Raw genomic sequence first — 22,522 nt, 5'->3', positions numbered from 1 at the left:
AAAATATGAATTTGAGGGGTCTCGGTGGAATGGCGGGAGTTGAAGATGTGGCAGCAGATGAGTTCCCCGGGAGAAAGCGTATGGAGAGATGAGGGCCGTGGGGAAGACATAAGCTCGGGCAATACCTGTATTCAGGAAGCAGGTGGGTAACGATAAGGCAGCAAACCTTTAACCTGCGTTCAGAGCGCTAGGAGGAGAAGCAAGGTAGTCACGGGGGTGACTTTCGGCAGGGAGGGACCAGCAGGGTTGACTACTACAGAGGACAGACGGACGGAGACTAAAGACGGGCCACTCAGTGTGTTGATCTTTAAGAACAAAAGTCTTTTTAGTGAAAAGAGAAGCCAGCAGGGGTTAAGTTAATGAGTCAGTGGTCAGGAACTGGCGCCATTTATAATGCAGGGCTGTTTTGCTAAGAAAATTTATTCTTCCGATGGACCTTTGAACTGGTATTGAAGAGCTGGGAGAAATCAAGAGAATATTGCCATTTACCTAAAAGCAGTTTCTTTGTGATATGTCATGCGATGGAGTCCCCCGTTCAACTGTTGTTCATGACCGCAAATGCCTTCACCACAGACAGGTCTCTTAGGGATGTTACCTTAATCCAAGGATTTTGTTTTTATTGAGCTCACCGGGTACACAGAAAAGCTCCTTCAAACTTCAGCTTTGTATGAAAACATGAAACATAACGGCAACCATGTTTTATTGCTATTGTAGACAGAGTTCCTGAGAAGGAAATTTATTAGAACACGTTTTCTTGCAATCCTTTTTTTTTTTTTTTTTTACTTATAAACCAGTATCACAAACCAACCAAATACAATTTCCCTCAAAGGTGTTACTCCTAATTGGACAGTTAACAATTCACCTTTAACTATGAGACACAATCTAATGCAGGTATTTTTGACACCTTGTTTTCTTATCTCTTGTTGTCACTGCATTAACCTCAGGCCCCATCCGCCCCTGACTTGCCCTGGGGCTGTCACAGCAGTCAGTATGTAGCAGGGCTCCGTGCTAGAGCTTCGCTAAGGTTACACCTTTCCATTCGCGTGGTGACCTTGCCAAGTTGATATCGCCACTCCCATTGTCACCACGAGAAAGAAGCAAAGTCACTTACCAAAGATGATCAGCTATTGATTTTCAGAGTCTGGATCCCAAAGCGTTTTTTTTTTGTTTTCGTTTTTGTTTTTGGACTCCAAACACGTGCTCTGTGTGCTCCGCCACTGATGGTCATGGTCATGGCTCTCCCTGGGCTCCTCGGTTCATCGTGGCACTTCGGGGACACGGGCAGTGCTGCTGGTGCTGAATTCTCAGACCGTCGATGATTAGAGAGGAGAGGCTCGCTTGGTGCTTAGTTTGAATGGTTTCCTCTACCTCCCGAGTTAACAAATATCTTTAAAGTAATGAAACAACTGTCCTTTTCTGGTTAAAGAAGACAGGATAAGTCTAACTAGGAAAAATACAAACCACTTAAAGGAAAAGGACGGCTAACTGGGACTATCCTTTCAAACGCCAGTTAGTCCTGGACGTGGTGGCTGCCTGCTTACGGCCGGAATCTGAGTGAAAGGACTTCATGCAAAGGCGGGCGGCTTCGACTCCTGGTGACCTGCGAACATGTTGTCCCACCGCACTTTGGTAGGGGACGTGATCAATGACAACACGGGGCCAACTCTGACCCCTCCAAAGGCCTCTGCAGGGCGACGTGAGACTCTGCACAGAAAAGGCAGGTCACTCCAGCACCAGTGTGCTCAATGCAGAGTCAGCGATGACCTGCGGTCCAGGTCACAGGCGAAGACACTGCAATGCGGTGGGTAGTTCAAAAGCAGTCAGAGATGAGTGGGCAGGAAGAAGATACTCGTGTGCCAGGGTCTCCGCGTTTGCTTTCCTCCTAGACTCAGCGAGGCCAGAGCTGGCATGCTTCGCTTCTGTGTAACACCCTCACGGTTTTAGAGGCTTTAAAGGGAAAGGCTGCGTTTTGGAAACAACTTTGAAGTCAGTTTCCCTAATTCTTACAGAATCTCATGTTTCTTTTCCATTTATATGGTTCCTCTTAAACAACTGAGTAAAAAAGAGTAGGAAGAAAGCAGATACTTTTCGGGTCGAATAAGAAACAAGAAATCTGACAGCCGCCTTTCATATATAAAGAGCACGCTTACTAAGCGTTTGCAATGCACCAGTATCTCACACTTTATTAAACTGTTACGGTATTGACAGAAGAACGTCCAAACCCGTAGGAAGATTTTCTAAGAGTTTATTAGAGTTTGTTTGAGCGAAGCAGAGGACACACCTGAAAGCAAGATCTCAACAGACCAAGAAAGATGCTTGGGAGAATGACAGTCTGCAGTGGCTTTTATGCATTTGGAAGGAAGGCGGGGACATAGGGAAGATGACGTGAAGGAGGGAGACAGCCAGGCAGGGGATGCATCGCAGGAGAGTCAACGCGATGCTGTGCTCTCCCGAGGGCGGTTACAGCTGCTGAGGAGTCTGAAAAGAGGCATTTCGCAGGCGTGTTAACCCAGATGCGCAGAAACAATGGACGGGGCTGGCTGGAGGCAAAGATCAACCTTTTGCTAAAGAAGTTACAGGCCTGGGGCGTGACCACCGGCCATGACCTGTCCAGGCGGGGCTTTGTAACAGATTGCCCTGTAAGGTCGCTTTGCTTGGTTTATGACAACAGCCCTTTTTGTCCACAGCAGTAAGCCCCTCAGATACTGACCGCATTATTTACATTTTAGGTATTTGGGAACTGAGGCTCAGAGATATTAAATATCTTATCCAGTGCCACCTGGCTGGGCCCAGGGGACTCAGAGTCTCTGAGATTTCAAAGTCCACGTTCTTGATAACCTTAGATATTCACATAAGAAACTACTGACATTCTTAAAGTTCCTGTTTGTATATGACTGTACTTTTAACTCATATTAACATAACAAAAAGGAAGTTTCATTAAAATACGTTCCCGGCTTTAATCTTTAATCATCTCTAATCTCTACATTTAAAATCTTTTCATTTTATTCGACATGCAGCCCACGCTATTTGCAGAACCCACACGGAGCCGAATGCCATGACCGTTCACGTGCCTTTTCCAGGGCTTTCAAACCAGCTTGTCCTGTGATGCCCACTCCATTGCATTTTCGAGTAGGTTGTAAATCTGTTAAAACCAATAATTTTAGAATATTGAACGCGTTAAAAAAAAAAAAAAAACATAGCCAGTGGTACCCACGCATCCCACGCCCACGCCCGTCATGGTCTGAGTGACCGCTGAGGTCCTGCGTTGCCATGTGTTCCTCTGACACTTCCAACACCTGCAGAAAGTTCTCTGCGAGAAGCTGGTGTTGCCAGGGTCTACGCCGTGCGTTCAGTGACCTTTTAATATACTACGTGCTGTGTTTTTTATCCTCATCCACACAATTCCTTGGCTTTGGGTAAGCTCCCGGTAGCAACCTGAGAACTGCTGTTCCGGCTCTGACCGCTGAGATGTTCTTCCCAGAAGGAAGGGCCGCGTACGGGGTCACTAATCCCCACTCACCATTCGCTTGCAGATGCAGAGCAAGAGTTTAGGGTCAGGAATTAAGTCCAACCACAGGCAACACAGAGCAGATGTCGTCGATCAGAAACTTGAGTGAAAGAAACGATGTTTCCGACAGGTCGTTTAAAGGGCATCCCGTCCATCCATGGCTTCGGGTAATCCAAGTACTTACCTGGGCAAGAGTCTCATTCTGAATCTTTTGTAAAGCATACGGTTTTTGTTTTTGATTGCAAAATATTGGATTGTATCAACCTATCACGTCTCGATTTCAAAATTTAGGTCTCTAGGTTGTATGCAAGACTCCTTGCCTTAATCTCTTGCAGAACCGTGTTCGTCTAATTGCCAGCAAGGTGAATTGTGCTTCTGCCTTTTGGAGGAGGCTGCCGCAGTGGACATAGTCCATTTTGATACTTAGACTACCCCGCGGTAGACCCCAGGTATATCGCTTATAGAAATAGCTTGTAGAAATTTAATCGCATAAAAACTTAGCTTCCCTAAAAACTGGGACATTTCCTCCGGCCTGTGAGCGCTGTGTAAGGAATTGGGCTTTCTTCTTCACTTCGGCTCTCAGATAGCTACGTACCGAGTGTGACAGTCTCCACGGCAACTCTCTTGGTCAGTTGTCATTTTATTTATCTTCTTTTGTTCCTGGTTGGTTGTTTTGTAAACCTCCTAACTTTCTTTTTTGAAAGACGGACTAGAGAAGGGGTGGGGGTGGGAAGAGATGGTTAGAGAGAGATTAATGACAGGTGACCACCCATGTGAACAAAGGTGACCGGGGCAGAAAGTCGCCCCCACCGTAGCAGCAGGGCTGGCGATGGATACGAGCTGTCTTGCTGTCCCAAGTCCTCACTTGCCAATGGCAGCCCAGTCTGTCTTAGTGGCTGCCTGCCAGGTGGCTAAAATATGGTTTAAAACAAGGTCAGCAACAATCCAGGCTTTTCCGCCTCTGTCCCTTTGAATTTATATGAACCACTTATCGCCTGCATGAAAATAGCAGGTGGAACGTCAGATACCAGAGTCAACACAAGTGAACAATGAGATATCGGTCAGAACGCATCCGTCCACCATGGTTTACCGTGGATACGGCGAGTCGTTAACTATCCAGATTACATTCAAGTATTTCATCACCTGCGTAATCGAGCTGCAAAACTAGGAGTTGAGACCACTTTGACGCCAGTGATCTGATCATGTGGTAAAGAGACTGGTGCATAAACGTTAATCCTGGGAAATTAATCCACAAAAATTAGCTGCAGAGCCCCCTAGAGGCCTGTTTTGTGTCTATTTTTGCATAAAATGTTGAACGAACTACTTACGGAAGGTGTCTCGTGGAGACTGGAATGATGAAGCCTGATTCTGCAGTCATCTAGCGAAGCACGGGGAGGCCGTGAAGTAACCTGAAAATGCCTTCTGATTAAAGCTAAGTCTTGAACAGGAAAATTGCTTTGAAATGATTCAAGATAAAATTGTCGGTAATGGAGGAAAACACTTGTCCTAGCATGAGGCCTTTAAAAGCAAGAGTCTCATTCTGAATCTTTTGTAAAGCATACGGTTTTTGTTTTTGATTGCAAAATATTGGATTGTATCAACCTATCACGTCTCGATTTCAAAATTTAGTGGAGGGCAAAGAGGCTTCGGAGGATGTTCTAGGTAAAAAGCGGGCAGAGGGTGCCACAGGAGCGGATGTCTCCAGCCTCCTGTGGAGCCAGCTTAGATGCATCCGCTCAGTGGAGCCTTCCCGAGGCTTAACAGCACAGCTCCTGCTCCCAGGGCCCGTGGCTCCTTCGTCTGTCTAGCGTGGCAGGTTGTAGTCTGATGCTCTAACCATCTGTCTTTCCCGCCAGATCACGAAGCCCTGGGGGACAGAGACCGCCTTTATTACCTCGTGTTTATTTCCAGCATCCAGCAGGGTGTCCTCCCTCCTCCCCCCGCCCCAGGGATGGAGCCCAAACTCTGATTACATTTATCTTCTTTGGTAAATATTTACCTTTGCAGGTATTTAAAAATATTAATACTGTATCTAAAACTTTGGAGGGTGACTGTGTTTCAGAACTCCGACTTCGGGACGTTGGAAAGGTGGCATCGTGTCTGTAAACAGCGTCTGTAAACAATATCTTTACCATGTGTCACACACAACACTCCCAGCCCACGTCAAGCACGTTAATGTTCCTACAGCAAAAATTATCAGTAGGCACACGGCGCGGGCTAAATAAAGACTGGACTTTCTTACCCGCTGAGGTCAGGTGTGGTGCCGGGGTCTGCATTACCCCTGGGGGAAGGAAGGTGTGCTCAGGGAGGGAGACATTCCCAGGCACGAGGACTGGACCCTCGTCAGCTCAGGAGAAAGGCCACAGTGCCAGGGCGTCCGGCACAGTGACGTGTTCTCCCCACGGGCGCTGGTGGCAGCGCCCCACAGGTGGGGGCCATGGGAGAGGCGCATTCCCACATGAAAGCCTTCCCACGGCCCGTGTCGTCCACCCTCCCCGCTCGCCCCTCCCCCTCTGTACTGACCTATTTCAACACTTTTCTGGAGCCTCCCAGTCCCCTCCTCTGTCTTAGTGGCTGCCTGGCGCGCGTGTGTGTGCGTGTGTGCGCGTATAATTTTTTAGGCAAGGCAACCCTTGGTTGACCTCACAGATTGCAAGGACCTTGTCAGCTTACAATCCCTTATTTTTTACGCCTACAGCACCTGGTCTTCCTAGGTGGTCTCCCATCCACGTACTAACCAGGCCCGAACCTGCTTAGCTTCCGAGATCAGACGGGACGGGGCTTGTTCAGGGTACCACGGACGGGACGGGGCTTGTTCAGGGTACCATAGACCTATATATGGCCATAGACCTATATATATATATATTTTTTTGCTTACAGCTTAGATCTTACACGTTTTGATACCTTCCTGTCTGCCTTCCGTGTGGTTCTTTGGCATGTGACCCTCACGCCTCCCGATCAACCGGAGGTTTGCTCTTGAGTAAATGGCAGCCAGAGTTTGCTCAGAACGAAGCAGCCTCTGCCCGTGCTTTTGTTTAGAGGAGCTGCGTTTGTCTGCTCACTGTGCACAGACGGGCACCTCGAGAATGTGTACACGGATGACAAATAAGCCACCGCCGTTTCCTTTACAACCCTCGCCTACTGTATCAAAATATGCCAATCCGGATCCAAATCTGTGTTATTTTTTAAAATAAAGTAGGTAGCATCGTGTCTATTCTTCAGTCTTTTTAGAAATCTTGTTCGTTTTTTTTTTTTTAAACAATACAGTTGCCGACTTTTCGGTACATTTGTTTTTGCCTGCCTTTATTTCTCATTCCGTTTGAGGTGCTTAGGCCATGCGTGTTTCGGTGCGTATTTGCCAGAGAGCTCACTTTTATGCTGTTCGTTAAAGGGGTTATTCTGCTCCCCTCTGTCATTCTCTCCGTGTCTCAGGCTGTTTTTGAAGACGTGCCTTTAGTGGTGTTACAGAGATGTGAGATGTTGGCATTAGCAACCAACGGCGACCCCAGAGGTGGGGTCGGAAAGCTCAGGGCTCCCTCTGTAGAGCAGAGTGCCATCGGTCCCCGATCATGAAGCTCTTTTCGCTCTGTCCCTACCCGTGCCTCTGTTGTGTTTTCCTTGGTGACTCTGACACCAAGATGCAGTGGACTTCTATGCCTGGTGGCTGGCACTGTGGTGACTTTTGCTATTTGCCATGTAGTCGGAGCCCCCCCGCCCCCTCCAATCCCTATCCCCGGCCCGGGACTGGTGACCAGTGTGCGGGGTGTGAATCCCTCAGGGTTGATAACCGGGGCTCGGCACTGCCCACTTGCACGTCGGAGGCGTGATGCCCAAGCAGAGGCTGTGCGTGGAGTCCCGTGTCCCTCCTCAGTGGCCTGCTCTCTGCGGCCCGCTCCCATTCCCTGGTCTCAGAGTGGCTACGAGGACACGTGCCCTAGTCCAGAAGGAGCTGCGGCACCGTGTCAAGGCAGCCCTGGGATGTGCTCCCTGACCAACACTGTCAGCGAACTGATGTTGTCTTCTAGAAAATTTTAATGTGGGAAGAGGACAAATAGCCAGAATAGGGATCAGTTACCTAATAACCACTGGGACTCATCCCAGGAGACTGGCAATTAGTTGTAATAAGTTTTTCTCCTTCTTCTTATTGTTCATTCGTGTTGGTGGTAAGTGGTTGTCACCAGAGGCGACCCCAACCAATTGACTTGGCCGGTGTAATGTGTTTTAAGAATTCTTAAGAAGATGCGGGAAATATGTTATAAACATTTTAAATCTCTGCATTGCGCATATCTGTGCTTTACATTCCAAATCGCACCTTTACAAAACTCTCTGTGACTGTAGCCATATCGAGGTCCTCGGCAGGACTGGTCGGCTGTCGTCCTTCGCAGTGCGTCACCCAAGATTTCGGAAGTTCTCACGTCACATCATATTGTTTTCCAAGGTGCATCCTAGGGCTGCGGGGAAGAGGTTTATGATCTGGGAGGACGGGCATGGCACGTGCTGCTGGGTGTTCGATGGACAGGCCCTTAGAGTAGAATGTCTCTCATTCTGAGACACCATGAAGACGAATTTGGAAAGAAGTGACTCTGAAGGGCCTTGGATGTCAGACTGGAAGGCTAACGCCCTTCTTCAGGCTTCGGGAAGCCAGTACTTCTTTTTAAACAGTGTGCTTCAAAGTTTGGATTTTGTTCCGATTTGATTTCACTTTCAAAAATAGTTGTGGGTAATTTAATTTTGTAGAATAAATATCCGCTGACTGCTGCTTTGTTTATGTGGAAATTTCTCTCTCACGATGCTAAGTAAATTCATCAAAGACAGATTTTATTTGCTAATAGTGCATATAAAATTTGTATTTCATTTTTTAGAAAACATTTTAATCAAATGTACTTGGAAGTTTTGTGCTCCATCTAACACTGTGAGGTTCTGCTAAGGGTTTATAATGGTTTATCCCCTGCTTTTGTTTAAGTATTTCAGTGCATTCCTTATGCTTAAAAATATTGTGCATCTTTTGAAGGGGACAGTTATACATGAGACACAGAAGAGGAAAGACGAGAGTCAAGTCCCAATGAAATATTAGGTTAGTTGGTCACAGCATTTCACCTGTTAGAAAAAAATGTGTATGTTTAAGCATCTCTCTCCTTTTAATAACAAATGTTTTTGTTTGTTTGTTTTTTTTTTCATTTTTCCTCAGCATGTTCTTTTCTTTCTCTATTTGAGTATTGGGACCACATAGAACTGGCTTCTCACACAGGATTCCGTTTCATTCATGTCCGTATTAGTTGGCTAGGGCTGCGGTGACAAAATGCCACAGACTACCTGGATTAATCACAGGTCTGGAGGCTAGACATCCAAGATCAAAGTGTCAGCAAAGAGGTCTTCTTCGGAAGCCTCTCTCGAGGCCTCGCAGGTGGCCGCCATTTTGCCGTGTCCCTACGTGCTCATTCCTCTGGGCATCTTAATCTCCTCTTCTTACGAAAGGTTCCAGTCAGATGGGGTTAGGGCCTATTCTCAAGGCCTCATTTTAACTTAGGGCCCAAGATGTGCTTCTGTGGTGTGGGGATTGTTCTGAGCTCAAGGCAACTTTGGCTGGGAAACTTCTGTACCTCCCTTGACTACCTGGAAGAATTTGAATGAGGGGCCCTGCCCCATATGGGAGATTAGCAGAGAGGACCTCTCTTGACCTGTCTGTAGGGCAGGACAAACTTCTATGAACTAAACATCTGCTCTTGTCATCCTGCAATGACCCTCTGAAGCCCTCAAGGCAGCTTACCTCAGCCCCAGCTCAAGATGTCTTATACACCCACGTTCCTATTCTGTCTCGGTCCTCACACACATGTCTGCATTAGATTTGGTTATTTTCTCTTGCTAATCTGTCTCATGCCTATTTGATTACGAGGCCAGCCGAAACAATCTTGGGGAGATAGCTTCAGTCTTTTTAGTGTGTGCCTCCGTTTTGATGGCAGACATCATATGTCAGGACATCTCAGATTTCCAGGAATTGAATATCACTTCTGGAACACTTCTACCATATACAACTGTTACAGAAAGAAGGCTCGGTGTTATTATTTGGTAATGCTTCCCATATAATTTGAGCATACCCAAATAAGCCTAATTTGTTTAATACCTCTTTTGTAAGGAGAGAAGATCTTTTGAAGTATTCCAGAGTCCCTGCTGGTATACACGCCTCAAAGTTATTTTCCGGTCAAAACTCTATAGTTTAATTTTGGGAATTTTGTCAAAATATATTTTGGACATTTGACTAAATAGGATCATAAGTCATTTTGAAGCAATACTTAATTATCCATTTAACCCAAGTGACAATAAAAGACTTCAAAGACAAATACAAAAGTTTACATGATGGTTAGCAAAACTTAGTTCTTACTATTGAGAAGATTCCGTTTCTTTTAAGTAATCAAGGACCTGATTAAGACAACATAAAACAGAAGATTATTTTGATAACACAGAGTCTTTGCTTTCTAGGCAGAAAATCTTGTCATACTATCAGTAGCAGACCGATAGTCCCTTTTTGCAGGAGAAAAACTCTAATTTTCCATCAACTTACCTTTGAAAGCTAAATTCCCTTAGTCTTATTCAGATTTCCCATACATAAAATTTCCTTTCTAAAAATTCCTTTTTCACAAAACTTCTACAACTTTCCTTTTCACATTCGGATTTTGGTCGTTTTTCTTCTTTCCTGTTCTGATAGGACCAACCTCACTTTAACACCAAATTCATTTCCTTTCCCTCAAAAATACACCTCCCTATCTCATACCTTTTCTCTTTTTGGCCAAAACATATCCCACTTATCTTGTATACACAGTTGTTTTCTTATTATCAGTTTTGAAGCCTTAGATACGTATTAGAATTCTTAACCTTAAAAAAAGAGTCCTAGTGAAAAGTAAGTAAGCAATTTTGAATTGTCTGTTATACCTGCATTTAGATTGATAGGTTTATGAACATATAATCTCTAGAATTTTTTTTTTAAATATGGCACAAGACATGTTTATTAATGGACCTGTTGCAGCTAGAGGACACCGAGAAAGCTGGGTTCATTTCTGCCGACACAGGAAATAATTACAGATCAGTGAAATTTAGGAACAGTAAGATTTATTAAAGTGCATTTCACCAGAGATGGTCTTAGCTGCACAGGATTTGGGAACTATACCTTATATTGGCCCTTACTGGTGGTTACAGGGGCAGCGCTGAGTGGATGATTGGCATATGAGGTCAGCTGATTGACAGTTAGCTGTTATAGAACCCTTTGTCTGATGCGCATGTGTATCAGTGAAATTTAGGAACAGTAAGATTTATTAAAGTGCATTTCACCAGAGATGGTCTTAGCTGCACAGGATTTGGGAACTATACCTTATATTGGCCCTTACTGGTGGTTACAGGGGCAGCGCTGAGTGGATGATTGGCATGTGAGGTCAGCTGATTGACAGTTAGCTGTTATAGAACCCTTTGTCTGATGTGTATGTGGTTACCCATAATTCAGTCTGTTTTAATTAGATTCATGAAAGTCCAACCCAGAATTCAGTCTGTTTTAATTAGATTCATGAATTTCCGGGCATTTGTATGATATTATAAAGGTGGGATACTGAGGCTGAGGTTAAAGAAGGTCAGTATATGTACTAACTGCTAAGCGCTCTGGCCAGACAGACTAAACCAGTGGTTATTTTTGTGGCTTTTACTTCCTTATATTCCAAGATGTTAATGGTAATTTTTAACTGTAAAATGGGTGTTTCATGGCTGCCCTAAGGGAGGTCTCTGGGTGGGCCCTTTACTTCCTTATTGCTCATGTCTGTCTATCTGCCTAATAGACCCAAATACCTTTCTTTTCTCTGTAATCAAAAAGTAGATAAACCTATGATCAGTAGTTCATGTTTCATTTATCACACTTGGAAATGGTCTAGATGTTCAATAACTTCTCATCATTTACTTTAGCAAAACTTTAATTACACATAGAGTGTAATTATTGCTAAAGAGTTAAACCAAAAAGAAACTTTTTATTCTACTTACATTAATTTACTTGCTCCTAACAATTAACTTTGGATTACTTATGAAAATGTCATCATTCTAAGTTATATTTCTTGATGACAAATCTTGCAACTATTGACGTAAGGTATGTCTAAACTGGTATTGACTTTTATAAAAGAGTTTATTTGAACCAAAACTTACAACATCTACCAGGCACAAGATCTCAAATACTCTGGAGAAAACCAGTTTTGCATTTTCTTTTATGCATTGGAGACAAAGCAAGGCGGGGATCAGATTTCCTCTGGAAGGCTGTGGAAGGAGGGCTCTGAAAGCCAGATTAGGGATTAGAAGGAGGGGTCAGGAAAGGGCATGTGAACCTAGATGCACAGAAACAACGGCCAGGGCCTGCTTAAGGCAAAGATAACCTTTTGGTAAAGAAGTGACAGGCCTGGGGCGTGACTGCCCCCAACTTGCCCAGTTAGGAATTGATGATCAGCCCTCCCTGTGAGGTTACTGTCCATAGAACCTTTTTTGTCCATACAACAGAGATAACATGAACTTAATAAACCCAGGTAGGATAAAAGTATTATCTAATGCTGATGATTCTGAAGATATGCCTGTTTATCCAAACCAAACTCAAACCAGCTTTAATATCAACTATTTTCCCAGATCATGTGATTCTGAAAAGCTGTTGGGTTAGTTTCTGTTATATTTTTGAGAATTCTCATATAAGCAGTTGTTCATTTAAGCTAAGTTACCAGAGCTCATTTTTTTTTTTTTTTTTTTTACAAATTGACAACACCATCTAGAGATAGAAAATACCACACGACACACACGTGAACATACAGAGACAGAGATATCTTTCAGAAATCTTGTAGCCATGAGACAGGCACCACAGTGCAAAACTCACTAGTTTATAAAAGAACAATCATTAAGTTGATCAGCTTAGATGGCAATTTTTTTTTTTTTAATAAGAAATACCTTCCTGAAATTTGCATTTCAAAAGATGGTCCCAGTGAGGGTTCTTAGTGAAGACCAGGTGTTTACATTTCAAAGTTACCTGGAGAGAAATGCAGGCCCCTCCTGAAAGGGTATGGTCTCCCAAAGCCAATATTTATAAGCTTCCGGAGGACCAGGGGAGGCCTTGGGCTGGTTACATGAACAGGTGGGCTTCGAACTCTTTCCGGAGCCACACCTCTGGTCCTATAAAGACTTCCTTTATAGAACAGCACAGTTGCCTTAATTAGATTGTCCCCTAAATGGGGGCAAAGGACCCACAGATCCATCCACCCATTGTTGGAACATTTCTTTCCCTTGGGGCACAGTCCTTCTCAGGCTCTGACGTTAGCTTCCACTTTGGCCAATTTCTGATAAAAGAAAAATAATAATTATGAAATGTTTCCAGATATCTTGTTAGGTTTCAGCTGTGAAAACAGTAAGTATTTCTGGTGGTATTACACAACCCCATGGCCCCAAGAAGGTGCCAAGATTATTACTTCTCAAGACTCAGCCCGAAGGAACGCAGCTGGAGATGGGAAGGAAGAGACACTGAAAGCGTATGCCTTTCTCACAATGGCCTCAGGATATAATCCATTTAGAAAGGAACTTTCCAGGATCCTCCCTGGGTTGAAAACATTTTACTTATGGCTCTTAGGTCAGCCTTTGACCTAGGAGTAAAAATGACCCAAGTAGGGATTGGGTCTGTAGCTTGAGGTGGTTTTATTTTAAAAAGGTGACTGTTCAATCTACTTTTCTGAGTAGAAAGGCAGCTCTGACAGAGGATGTCAGAATGAGCACGCAAACATCCGCAGCCTGGGGGGTGAGGAGTGGGGAGCAGCAGTTACCCTAATAGTCAAATCTGTCTTAAGTACCTCTTACCATTTTTTTTTTTTTCATTAGCCCTCTTAAATAAATGTTTCAATGGAGCTTAGAAATTTTGAAACCTTTGTAGGCTTCTCCATGCCGATGAAAAATAGCCATCTCATGCCCTTGTTCAGTTTGGGAACCCTTGCTTTCTGCACTTTAAACGTTTTTATCTAACTGGAACATTCCTCAGAACAGCCACTGTGATTTTATAGTTTCCTTGCGGGCAGCAGCAGTTTGCCGGAAACTTAGGCATAAATGGGGTTTAACTCATGAGCCTGTCTGGCCATATTTGGTGCTTCTAACCTGACAGCTACCAAGCCAGATTCTTGGGACACATAAATTTTGAGGTTGGTTTTTAGTAAGATTTTTGCCATTTTTTAAATTTCATTTTTCTTCTTAAGTGCAGAACGATTGTGCTTCCAATGTCTTAATTTTTTTCCCCGATATCTGCAAATGTCTGAAGGTCAATAGGAAGGACTTGGATTTTTGTTCTAATTTCTATCTTTCCATCTTACTAAGGGACTCTTCATGACTAGCTGTTTAACAATGCGAGAGCTCTCTACGAAAAAAAAAAATTACTTCTTTTCAATTTAGAAGTTTTTCCAATTAAAAGGATTCATCATCTGGCCTTGAAGGCAGGATCTATAGTGACCCAAGAAAACAGAGAAGGCAGTCTTCCAGTGCACAGGCTTCAAGGCTGGTGCAGCTCCAGCCCCCAACAAAAATAGGAGACGCCTCCAGCCACAAAGCCGCTAACTTGCGGTTCCAGGCGGGTTCTAGTGGAATAGGATGTTTCTAGTACTAACAAGTAGTGAAGGTTGAGGTGATAACGACCCCTAATGGGCTGAGGCCCCTTCTGACAGACTCCCCTGAGAGTTGGCAGAGCCAGACAAAGAGGACCAAGAAGCTTTCTATGGCTTAACCAAGGCTTGGGACTCCCATCTATCAGACTGGCCACCAGATGCACCCCAGTAAGTGCACGTTCCAGGTGGTGGAGACCAGAGAGGAAATATACTTGTCATAAAGCCAGGCTCTCAGGACATGTAACAAGATGAAAGGAGAGACACCAAATAGAGACAGAGGAAAACAGAATTAACAAAACCCATGAGTCCTCATACCAAATAACCAAGAGTCACTCGCCCGAGAAACTAGTTTCGCAAATATTTTCTTCTGACAATCTAAATTTACATGAGAGCAAAAGACTCACCACTTCCGCTGTTCCAGATCCTGGGTCTTGGGTGTGGAGAAGACCCTTGCCTGCTGCCAGCCTGGTCGGACGCCCCAGGATCTCTATGTGTGCAGCAGCCTCGTGGTGTCCCAGCCAGTGACATCATCCCACTCACGGCGCCAACTATGGGGGAGGAAGAAACTGTCCCTTACCTGGAAGTCTTTCGGCTGGTCTCACAATCAAATAGACATGAGACAGATTAGCAAGAGAAAGTAACCAAACGTAATGCAGACATATGTGTGGGGACCCTGCACGCACAATCAGGGACAGAAAGGGAACATGGGTGTATATATAAGGCATCCTGAACCGAAGCTGAGGGTAAGGTGCCTTGGGGGCTTCAGAGGGTCATTGCAGGATGACAAGAGCAGATGTTTAGTTCATAGAAGTTTGTCTTGCCCTACAGACAGGTCAAGAGAGGTCCTCTCTGCTAATCTCCCATATGGGGCAGGGCCCCTCATTCAAATTCTTCCAGGTAGTTCAGAGAGGGACAGAAGTTTCTCCTGAGCCCCCAGCCAAAGCTGCCCTGAGCTCAGAACAATCCCCACACCACAGAAGCACATTTGGGGGTGACTAGCTCTAAACCCCCATATGTGGAAACCAAAGCTGTACCTGAAGTGCAACTTTCAAAACTACAAAGTTCAAATAATTCTGCATTTTTATGCCCTTCTATATTCACTGTGCTCTTTGCATATCTGTATACATACCAATAAAAAATACCTATGACAAGCTAGTCCACAGTGCTAGGTACTCTCTGAATATATTCATCTCAGTCTTAAAAAAAAAAAAAACAAACTTAAATTTTGCATCCCATACCATGCTTTTAAACAATATTGATATTATTCATCGCTGAGAATTTTAACCATTATTATTCATAATTATGAGGGTGAGTTATTTTTCCAGAAGTGAGAGTAGTATCCCTAATAAATGTTTGGAATAAAAGAAACATAGGTTCTGGTAAAATGCATATTAAAAAATCATAATAATCGCTATGTCAAAAGTAAGCTCCAGACCTAAGAAAGCAATTAAACGCATTGGCAAGAGTCAAGGCAGGTTAAAAGATGGCCACGTCAACCTTAGGAAAAAGTTAGACAACTTGGAAAAGCAAATAAAGGACTGAGGAGCAACAGTAGCAGCTGTCAAATCTAAACAGGGTCACTTTGAAAGGGACAGAGACCACCTGCTCTAGCCCAGCTGACACCAGACAAGAAGAAAAATGCGTACAGAATGCAGTACGACAGACCATTTAGATCTAGGCTCCTGGCAATTAACATGGTTGGAAATGGTAACTTAGGACACTTAGAAAATATTCAAGGGGTTCTTTTTTAAATTGGTTAAGTTCACCTTTTCTGAGTGTGAAGCTAAGTGGAAAGTTCAGCCATTGATTCCAGTGGAGGGAATCAGAATCTCTTAGGGTAGGAGCGAGGGGTCTTTCATAAAAACTACAGGCTCCATATCTATGACGTGGTTTCCAGGATATACTGCTGAGAATATAAAAGCGAGGCACAAAAGGGGATACGTAGTATCCTGCCTTTGGTAAGAGAGAAAAAGGGGACAGAGGAATGCATATGTATGTGTATTCTTTTTTCCAAAAGGAAACCAGAAACCAATGAAAATAGTAACCTATTAGAGGTCGGGGGGCAAATGGGAATGAACTTCTCTGTACTTTTTGGGTATTAGTTTCCTACTGCTGCTATAATACGTTACCATAAGTTAAGTGGTTTAAAACAACAAATTTATAGTTCTGGATGTCAGAAGTCCAACATAGGTGTCACTGAGCTAAAATTAAGGTGTCAGTAGGGGGTGTATTTATTTTGAAAGCTCTGGGGGATAATCCGTTTCTTTGCCAGCTTCTAGAGGCCACCTGCATTCCTTGGCTCATGGTTCCCTTCTCCATCTTCAAAGCCAGCAGTATAGTATCTTCAAATCTCTCTTTGAATCAGACTCTTCTGCCTAGCTCATCTACATTTAAGGATCCATATGATTCACATTTGGGTCCATGGGATAATACAGTCTTGTCATCTTAAGATCTAGTGGTCAGTAACCTTAAATCCATCTTCCTGAACTTCCCCTTGCCCTGTAACACTACATATTTGCACCTTCTGGGAATTAGTATATGTACATCTTAGGAGTTAGAGTGGGGAGCATTATTTTGCCTACTGTACCTTTTAAGAATGATCTTGACATTTGAACCATATAAATGCTTATATATTCAAATATGAAATTTAATGAAAAATAACTAAAGCCAACTCTAAAATTGCATACAAATCGAAACAAATGAACCTAACTGCATATCAAACAGTAACATAACTAAGAAAAAAAGAATGAATTCAAATAAAGTTTGAACACAGGACTCTGCCAATTCATCCTTAAATTGAGATCTATCTATTTTAAGGACCAAAATAACTGCAAAGAAATCTTGATTTTTATTCAGCAAATTTGTTGATAGTATACTGACCTCAAAACTATTTTGTGTGTATCTTAGGATAGCGTAAATGTCCTATTGTGGGCAGCCACAATGGTCATTCTGGAAGAGGAGAGATAGAAACACTAAATGGAGAAAGGCGAGAGAGAAATGTGCTTTGGGATTTTTTTATGTTATCACTTGAAATGATATAGAGAGTTAACACCCCCAGGGCAATGAGTGTATCTAGTACAGGATTTTGGTTTCTAAATAAAATTCCTCAGTAAAAGAAACCGAGGCTCTTTAAAGAGATGTCTGATTTCAGGTGGAATCGGGTATACAGTACAAGGTAAGCCCGCAGCATCTAGTGGTACCAAGAGATAAAGACGTCCTTGAAGACAGATGGAGACATGTCCAAAGCTAACAAAGAACTTCCTCTGGCCCAACGTAGAACATCTGAGCATCAAACACACCAAAAAAATAGTATCAGATTCTGAATTAAGAATCTTTGATATAAGAGGCATTTGGGGTTAGGAGGAAAACCTTTTTTTTTTTTTTTTTTTTTTTTAGAGAAAATGAAAGCTAATAAATGTAAAAGAAATAATAAATTTGGAAAGTCACTATTTTGTAATCTTCAATGTAATAATTAAGGCGGGATCAATGATATTGAAGCTATACAGTGGTTTGGAGAACAGCTTCCTTCAGAGGGCAGTGAGATGATTAGATAAAATGTTGACATATGAGATATTTACATATTTTAAAATATCCACAGATTTATTCCTGTGCTTCAAGTTTGGCTCAATGTCTGTAAGTCATCTCACATGATACACCACATAAACAAAATGAAGGATAAAAATCATGATCATATCAATAGAAGTAGAAAAACCATTTGCCAAAATTCAACATCAATTTATGGTAAAAACTCTCAGCAAAGTGTGAATAGAGGAAACATTTGTACCTCAACATAATAAAGGCAATATATGACACGCTCACAGCTAACATCATAATGGTGAAAAGCTACACATTTTTTCTCTAAGATGAGGAACAAGACGAGGATGTCCACTTTCACCATTTCTAGTCAACATAGTACTGGAAGTCTTAGGCATAGCAATCAGAAAAAGGAAAGAAATAGAAGGCATCTAAGTTGGAAAAAAAGAAGTAAAACTATCAGTATTTGCAGATGACACGATATTATGTACAGAGAACCCTAAAGAATCCATCAGAAAACTAATAGAACTAATAAATGAAGTCAGTGGAGTAGTGTGATACAAAATTAATATTCAGAAATTAACTTCATTTATATATGCCAACAAACTATCAGAAAAAGAAAATAAAAAACAGTCTCATTTACAATTGCGTCACAAAGAATAAAATACCTAGCAATAATTTAACCAAGGAGGTAAAAGACCTGTGCTCGGAAAACTATAAGATATTGAAGAAAATACAAATAAATGGAAGGCTATACTGTGCTCATGGAGAGGAAGAATTAACACCATTAAAATGTCCACACTACCCAAGTCAATCTACAGATTCAATGCAATCTCCATAAAAATACCTCACATTTCTCACAGAACTAGAACGAACAATCCTAAAATTTATATGGAACCACAAAAGACCCCGAATATCCACAGCAATCTTGAGAAAAAAGAAAAAAGTTGGAAGTATCATGCTATCTGACATCAAATTATACTACAAGGCTATAGTGATCAAAACAACATGGTACTGGCATACAAACAGACAAAGAGATCAAAGGAACAGAATACAGAACCCAGAAACAGACTCATGCCCATATGGTAAATTAATTAATGACAAAGGAGGAAAGGATATACAATGAGATAAAGACAGTCTCTTCATTAAATGGTGTGGGAAAACTGGACAGATGCATGACAAATATGAAACTGGACCACTTTCTTACACCATATACAAAAGTAAACTCAAAATGGATTAAAGACTTAAATGTAAGATCTGAAATCGTAAAACTCCTGGAAGAAAACATGGGCAGTAAACTCTGACTTTACCCTCAGCAGTATCTTTTTGGATATTTCTCCTCAGGCCAGAGAAACAAACAAAAGGAACTACATCAAACTAAAAAGTTTTTTCATAGCAAAGGAAACCATCAACAAAACCAAAGACAACCTATTGAATGGGAGAAAATATTTGCCAATGATCCATCCAATAAAGGGTTAATAACCACACGATATGAGGAGTTCATACAAGTTGGCACCAAAAAAGGAACAATCCAATTAAAAAATGGGCAGAAGACCTGAATAGACATTTTTCCAAAGAGATCATAGAGATGGCCAATAGACATATGGAAAGACACTCAACATCACTAATCAGTAGGGAAATGAAAATTAAAACCACAATGAGATATCACCTCACACCTGTCAGAATAGCTATCATCAGTAAATCAACAAACAAGCGTTGGTGAGGATGTGGAAAAAAGGGAACCCTCGTGCACTGTTGGTGGGATTGCAAATTGGTGCAGCCACTATGGAAAACAGTACAGAGGTTCCTCAAAAAATAAAAATAGAACTACCTTATTACTCAGTAATTCTACTTCTGGGTATTCATCCAAAGAAATCCAAATGCTCATTCAAAAGCTATACGCACCCATATGTTCATTGCAGCATTATTTACAGTAGTCAAGATGTGGAAGCAACCTAAGTGCCCATTGATAGACCAGTGGATAAAGGGGTGGTGGTACATATATATAACGGAATATTGCCCATAAGAAAGAATGAAATCTTGCCATTTGTGACGACGTGAATGGACCTAGAGGGCATTACGCCGAATGAAATCATTCAGACAGAGAAAGACAAATACCATTTGATCTCACTTACAGGTGGAATCTAAAAAAAATAAATGAATAAAACTCATAGATACAGAGAACAAACTGATGGTCAGCAGATGGGAGGGGGCTTTGGAGGATGGGTGAAAAGGGGGAAGGGGTTAAGAACTTCAGATTGCTAGTTGTAAAGACAGCCGCAGGGGTGTAAAATACAGCACAGGGAATATAGTCAATATTATTGTAATAACTCTGTATGGTATGAGGCGGGTACTAGACTTATCGAGGTGATCCCTTTATAAGTTATATAAATACCTAATTACTATGTCGTATACCTGAAACTAATATAATAATATCGAATGTCGACTGTAACCGAAAAAGTATAATACCAGAGGTTACTTATTATCAAAGGAAAATGATTTATTTACACTGGAGAAATCGAATCAACATCACCTTTATCAAGCGATCAAACTTCCTATCTCCACAATGGGTCAAAATGATATTCTGTGCCTCCTGACCTACTAGAACGGGAAGAATACATTATCAACTATATAGTATTCTTGCCAAGAACATTTAACTTGAGTCCATTCAGGAGGGGGAAAAAATTGGGCAATTACAGATGTAGGACATTTTATAAGGCAGCCGGCCTGGGCTCCAGATTAAAATGAACTAATTGTAAACTGAAGCGAAATAATGACAGTTATGATACGATCTGTGATCCTTAAGAATTTTAAAAATAAAAGAGGTATAAAAGACAGTATTGGGACAATAGGAAAAATTTGAATATAGGCTTATATTAAGTAATATATCAATGTTAAATATCCCATATATAATATTACTGTAGGAAAAAGTCTTACTTTTGTTGTACATGTTGAAGTATTCATTTAGGGGTAAATTCGGCATGCAGTCAACAACTTTAAATGGTTCAAAAGTAATTATAAATACACAAATACACATACAATCACACGTGAGAGAGAAGAAGGCAACAATATGTGAATAACTGGTGACTTTTGGTGAATAGAGCTATTTTTTGTACCGCATTTTCAAGTTCTCTATGTGTTTGATTTTCAAAGTAACAAGCTGAAGAAAATTTCTTTATTGGGCCCATGGGCTTCTTGGTACCCTTTGGGTTTGTTTGTATTTCAAGTTGTGAAGGTTTTCTTCTCTCTCTTTTTTTTTAATGTATTTCTGGTTATCTTTTTGGGAATCTCTCCCTTGACATTCAGCTCTTTCCTTTGAGTCTCTGGGCAATGAGGTTTTTTTTGTTGTTTTTTTTTTTTTAAACGCATGTGCTAGTAAATAGAATAACTTCAATGAAAGCGATGTTGTTTGTTGATCTCTATGGAGCTCCGATATATAGAAAAAAACATTTGAAAGTAAAATGACAAATAAAATGGAGACATAGTATAAACTATGCTTTATTGCTGGCACTCAATAAATGTGTTTAAACATGAGTGTGTTTCGTAAGCTTCTAAATATCATTGAAATATCTGAGAGCACTAACAACAAAAGACTCAGATTTTCGGGTCTTGCCTCAGGCCGGCTGAAGGCTAAGCTCGGAGGAGAGGGCCTGGGTCTGCATTTGAAACAGGTTTGCCAGAAACAGGTTCTGTTCTTCCCGACGGGGCAGTCTGTGTTCCTGGCGGGCCCCAAGACGTCTGTAAGGGCTCCTGCCGGCCCAGGCCTCAGCCATGGAGAGCTCCCTCCACTTGCCTCCTCGCGGTCCGTCCGGGGTATCTCTGCTGATGGAGGTGCTCCGCCATCTGCCATCATCCTCACGCTTCTCTTCCGTGGCTTCCCGTGCCCGCTCGCTGTTCTGCCCCTGGCTTGCCACCTGTCTCCACGGGCTCAGTGTCCTTCCATGGGGGCGCCCCACGCAATCTCACATCTAACTCTTGCTGCTCATCCAGTACAGTAGATGGGACGGCGTTTTGTGCAAAACATATCGTTTTCGTGTCTCTCTGGGATCCTGGGGCCTCTGCTGGGGATGCTGAGACTTAACCAGCTTGACGCTTCCAGGGTCGATGCGAGCAAGCTGTTGAGGATGCTGGCGAAGGCTGACCGCCTGGGATTTGAACCGCTTGTCCCTGCAGCCAGCGTCCACCGCCTGGTGGCTGCAGGGCTGTTGGCAAGCCCCGTAACTGCCACGACTTAGTGTTCTCAGGTGCAAAGGGAGGCTCTATTCGGGACCTACCTCAAATGATGTGAAGACGAAAGGCAGTGACATGCACAAAGCACCTAGGAAAGGGCCCCGTAAGCGTGTACTGCTTTTAACCCTCATCATCGTCTTCCCGTGGCATATCAGACCTGGGTCGAATTCTGCTTTCAAGATATTAAGTGACGATCCTCACAAAATAATTTCTTTTTGGCTTTCTTTGTGTCTCTCCCGGGTTCAGGTTTCGCTGGGACTCCTGCACGCCCACGCTACGCACATCCTGTGGCCACCAGGACGCTGGCAGAGACTGGAGTCGGTTCTTCCCCCGGAGCGGACGCCAGTTCAGAGCGAAGAGGAATGACCACGCGCACGGGACTCCCGGGACGCCGGCACTGGGCAACAGCGCCACCAGTCACACGGAGAGGGGAGGAGACGCGTCCCAAAGCACAAAGCTTCCAGCCGGACGATCCCGGGCAAGAAACATTTCTCTCGCATTAAAATCATTCGTATTATTAAAGAGAGCAGTTTAAAATAGTAAACAGTATGAAATGGCTCCTGATTTGTGGTGAATTATAATACTCTATAGTTTAATGCCTATATAT

General features: G+C 42.7%; 1 protein-coding gene across 2 annotated transcripts in view; it reads left to right on the top strand.

Annotated features, from left to right (window-relative positions):
• Positions 1 to 22,459, top strand: part of IMMP2L (inner mitochondrial membrane peptidase subunit 2) — a 696,111-nt gene extending 673,652 nt beyond the window's left edge. For both annotated transcript variants that reach the window (XM_025046910.1, XM_015589428.2), the window contains one exon: positions 22,162 to 22,459. In XM_025046910.1, the coding sequence (XP_024902678.1) occupies positions 22,162 to 22,281 (120 nt within the window). In that variant the 3' untranslated portion in view covers positions 22,282 to 22,459. The remainder of the gene's footprint in view (positions 1 to 22,161) is intronic.
• The last annotated feature ends 63 nt before the right edge of the window (positions 22,460 to 22,522 follow it).

The sequence above is a fragment of the Pteropus alecto genome, unplaced genomic scaffold, assembly GCF_000325575.1.
Source record: "Pteropus alecto unplaced genomic scaffold, ASM32557v1 scaffold21, whole genome shotgun sequence".
NCBI lineage: Eukaryota > Metazoa > Chordata > Mammalia > Chiroptera > Pteropodidae > Pteropus > Pteropus alecto.
Note: the sequence above shows the minus strand (reverse complement) of the source record. Positions and strands in the feature narration are given on the sequence as shown.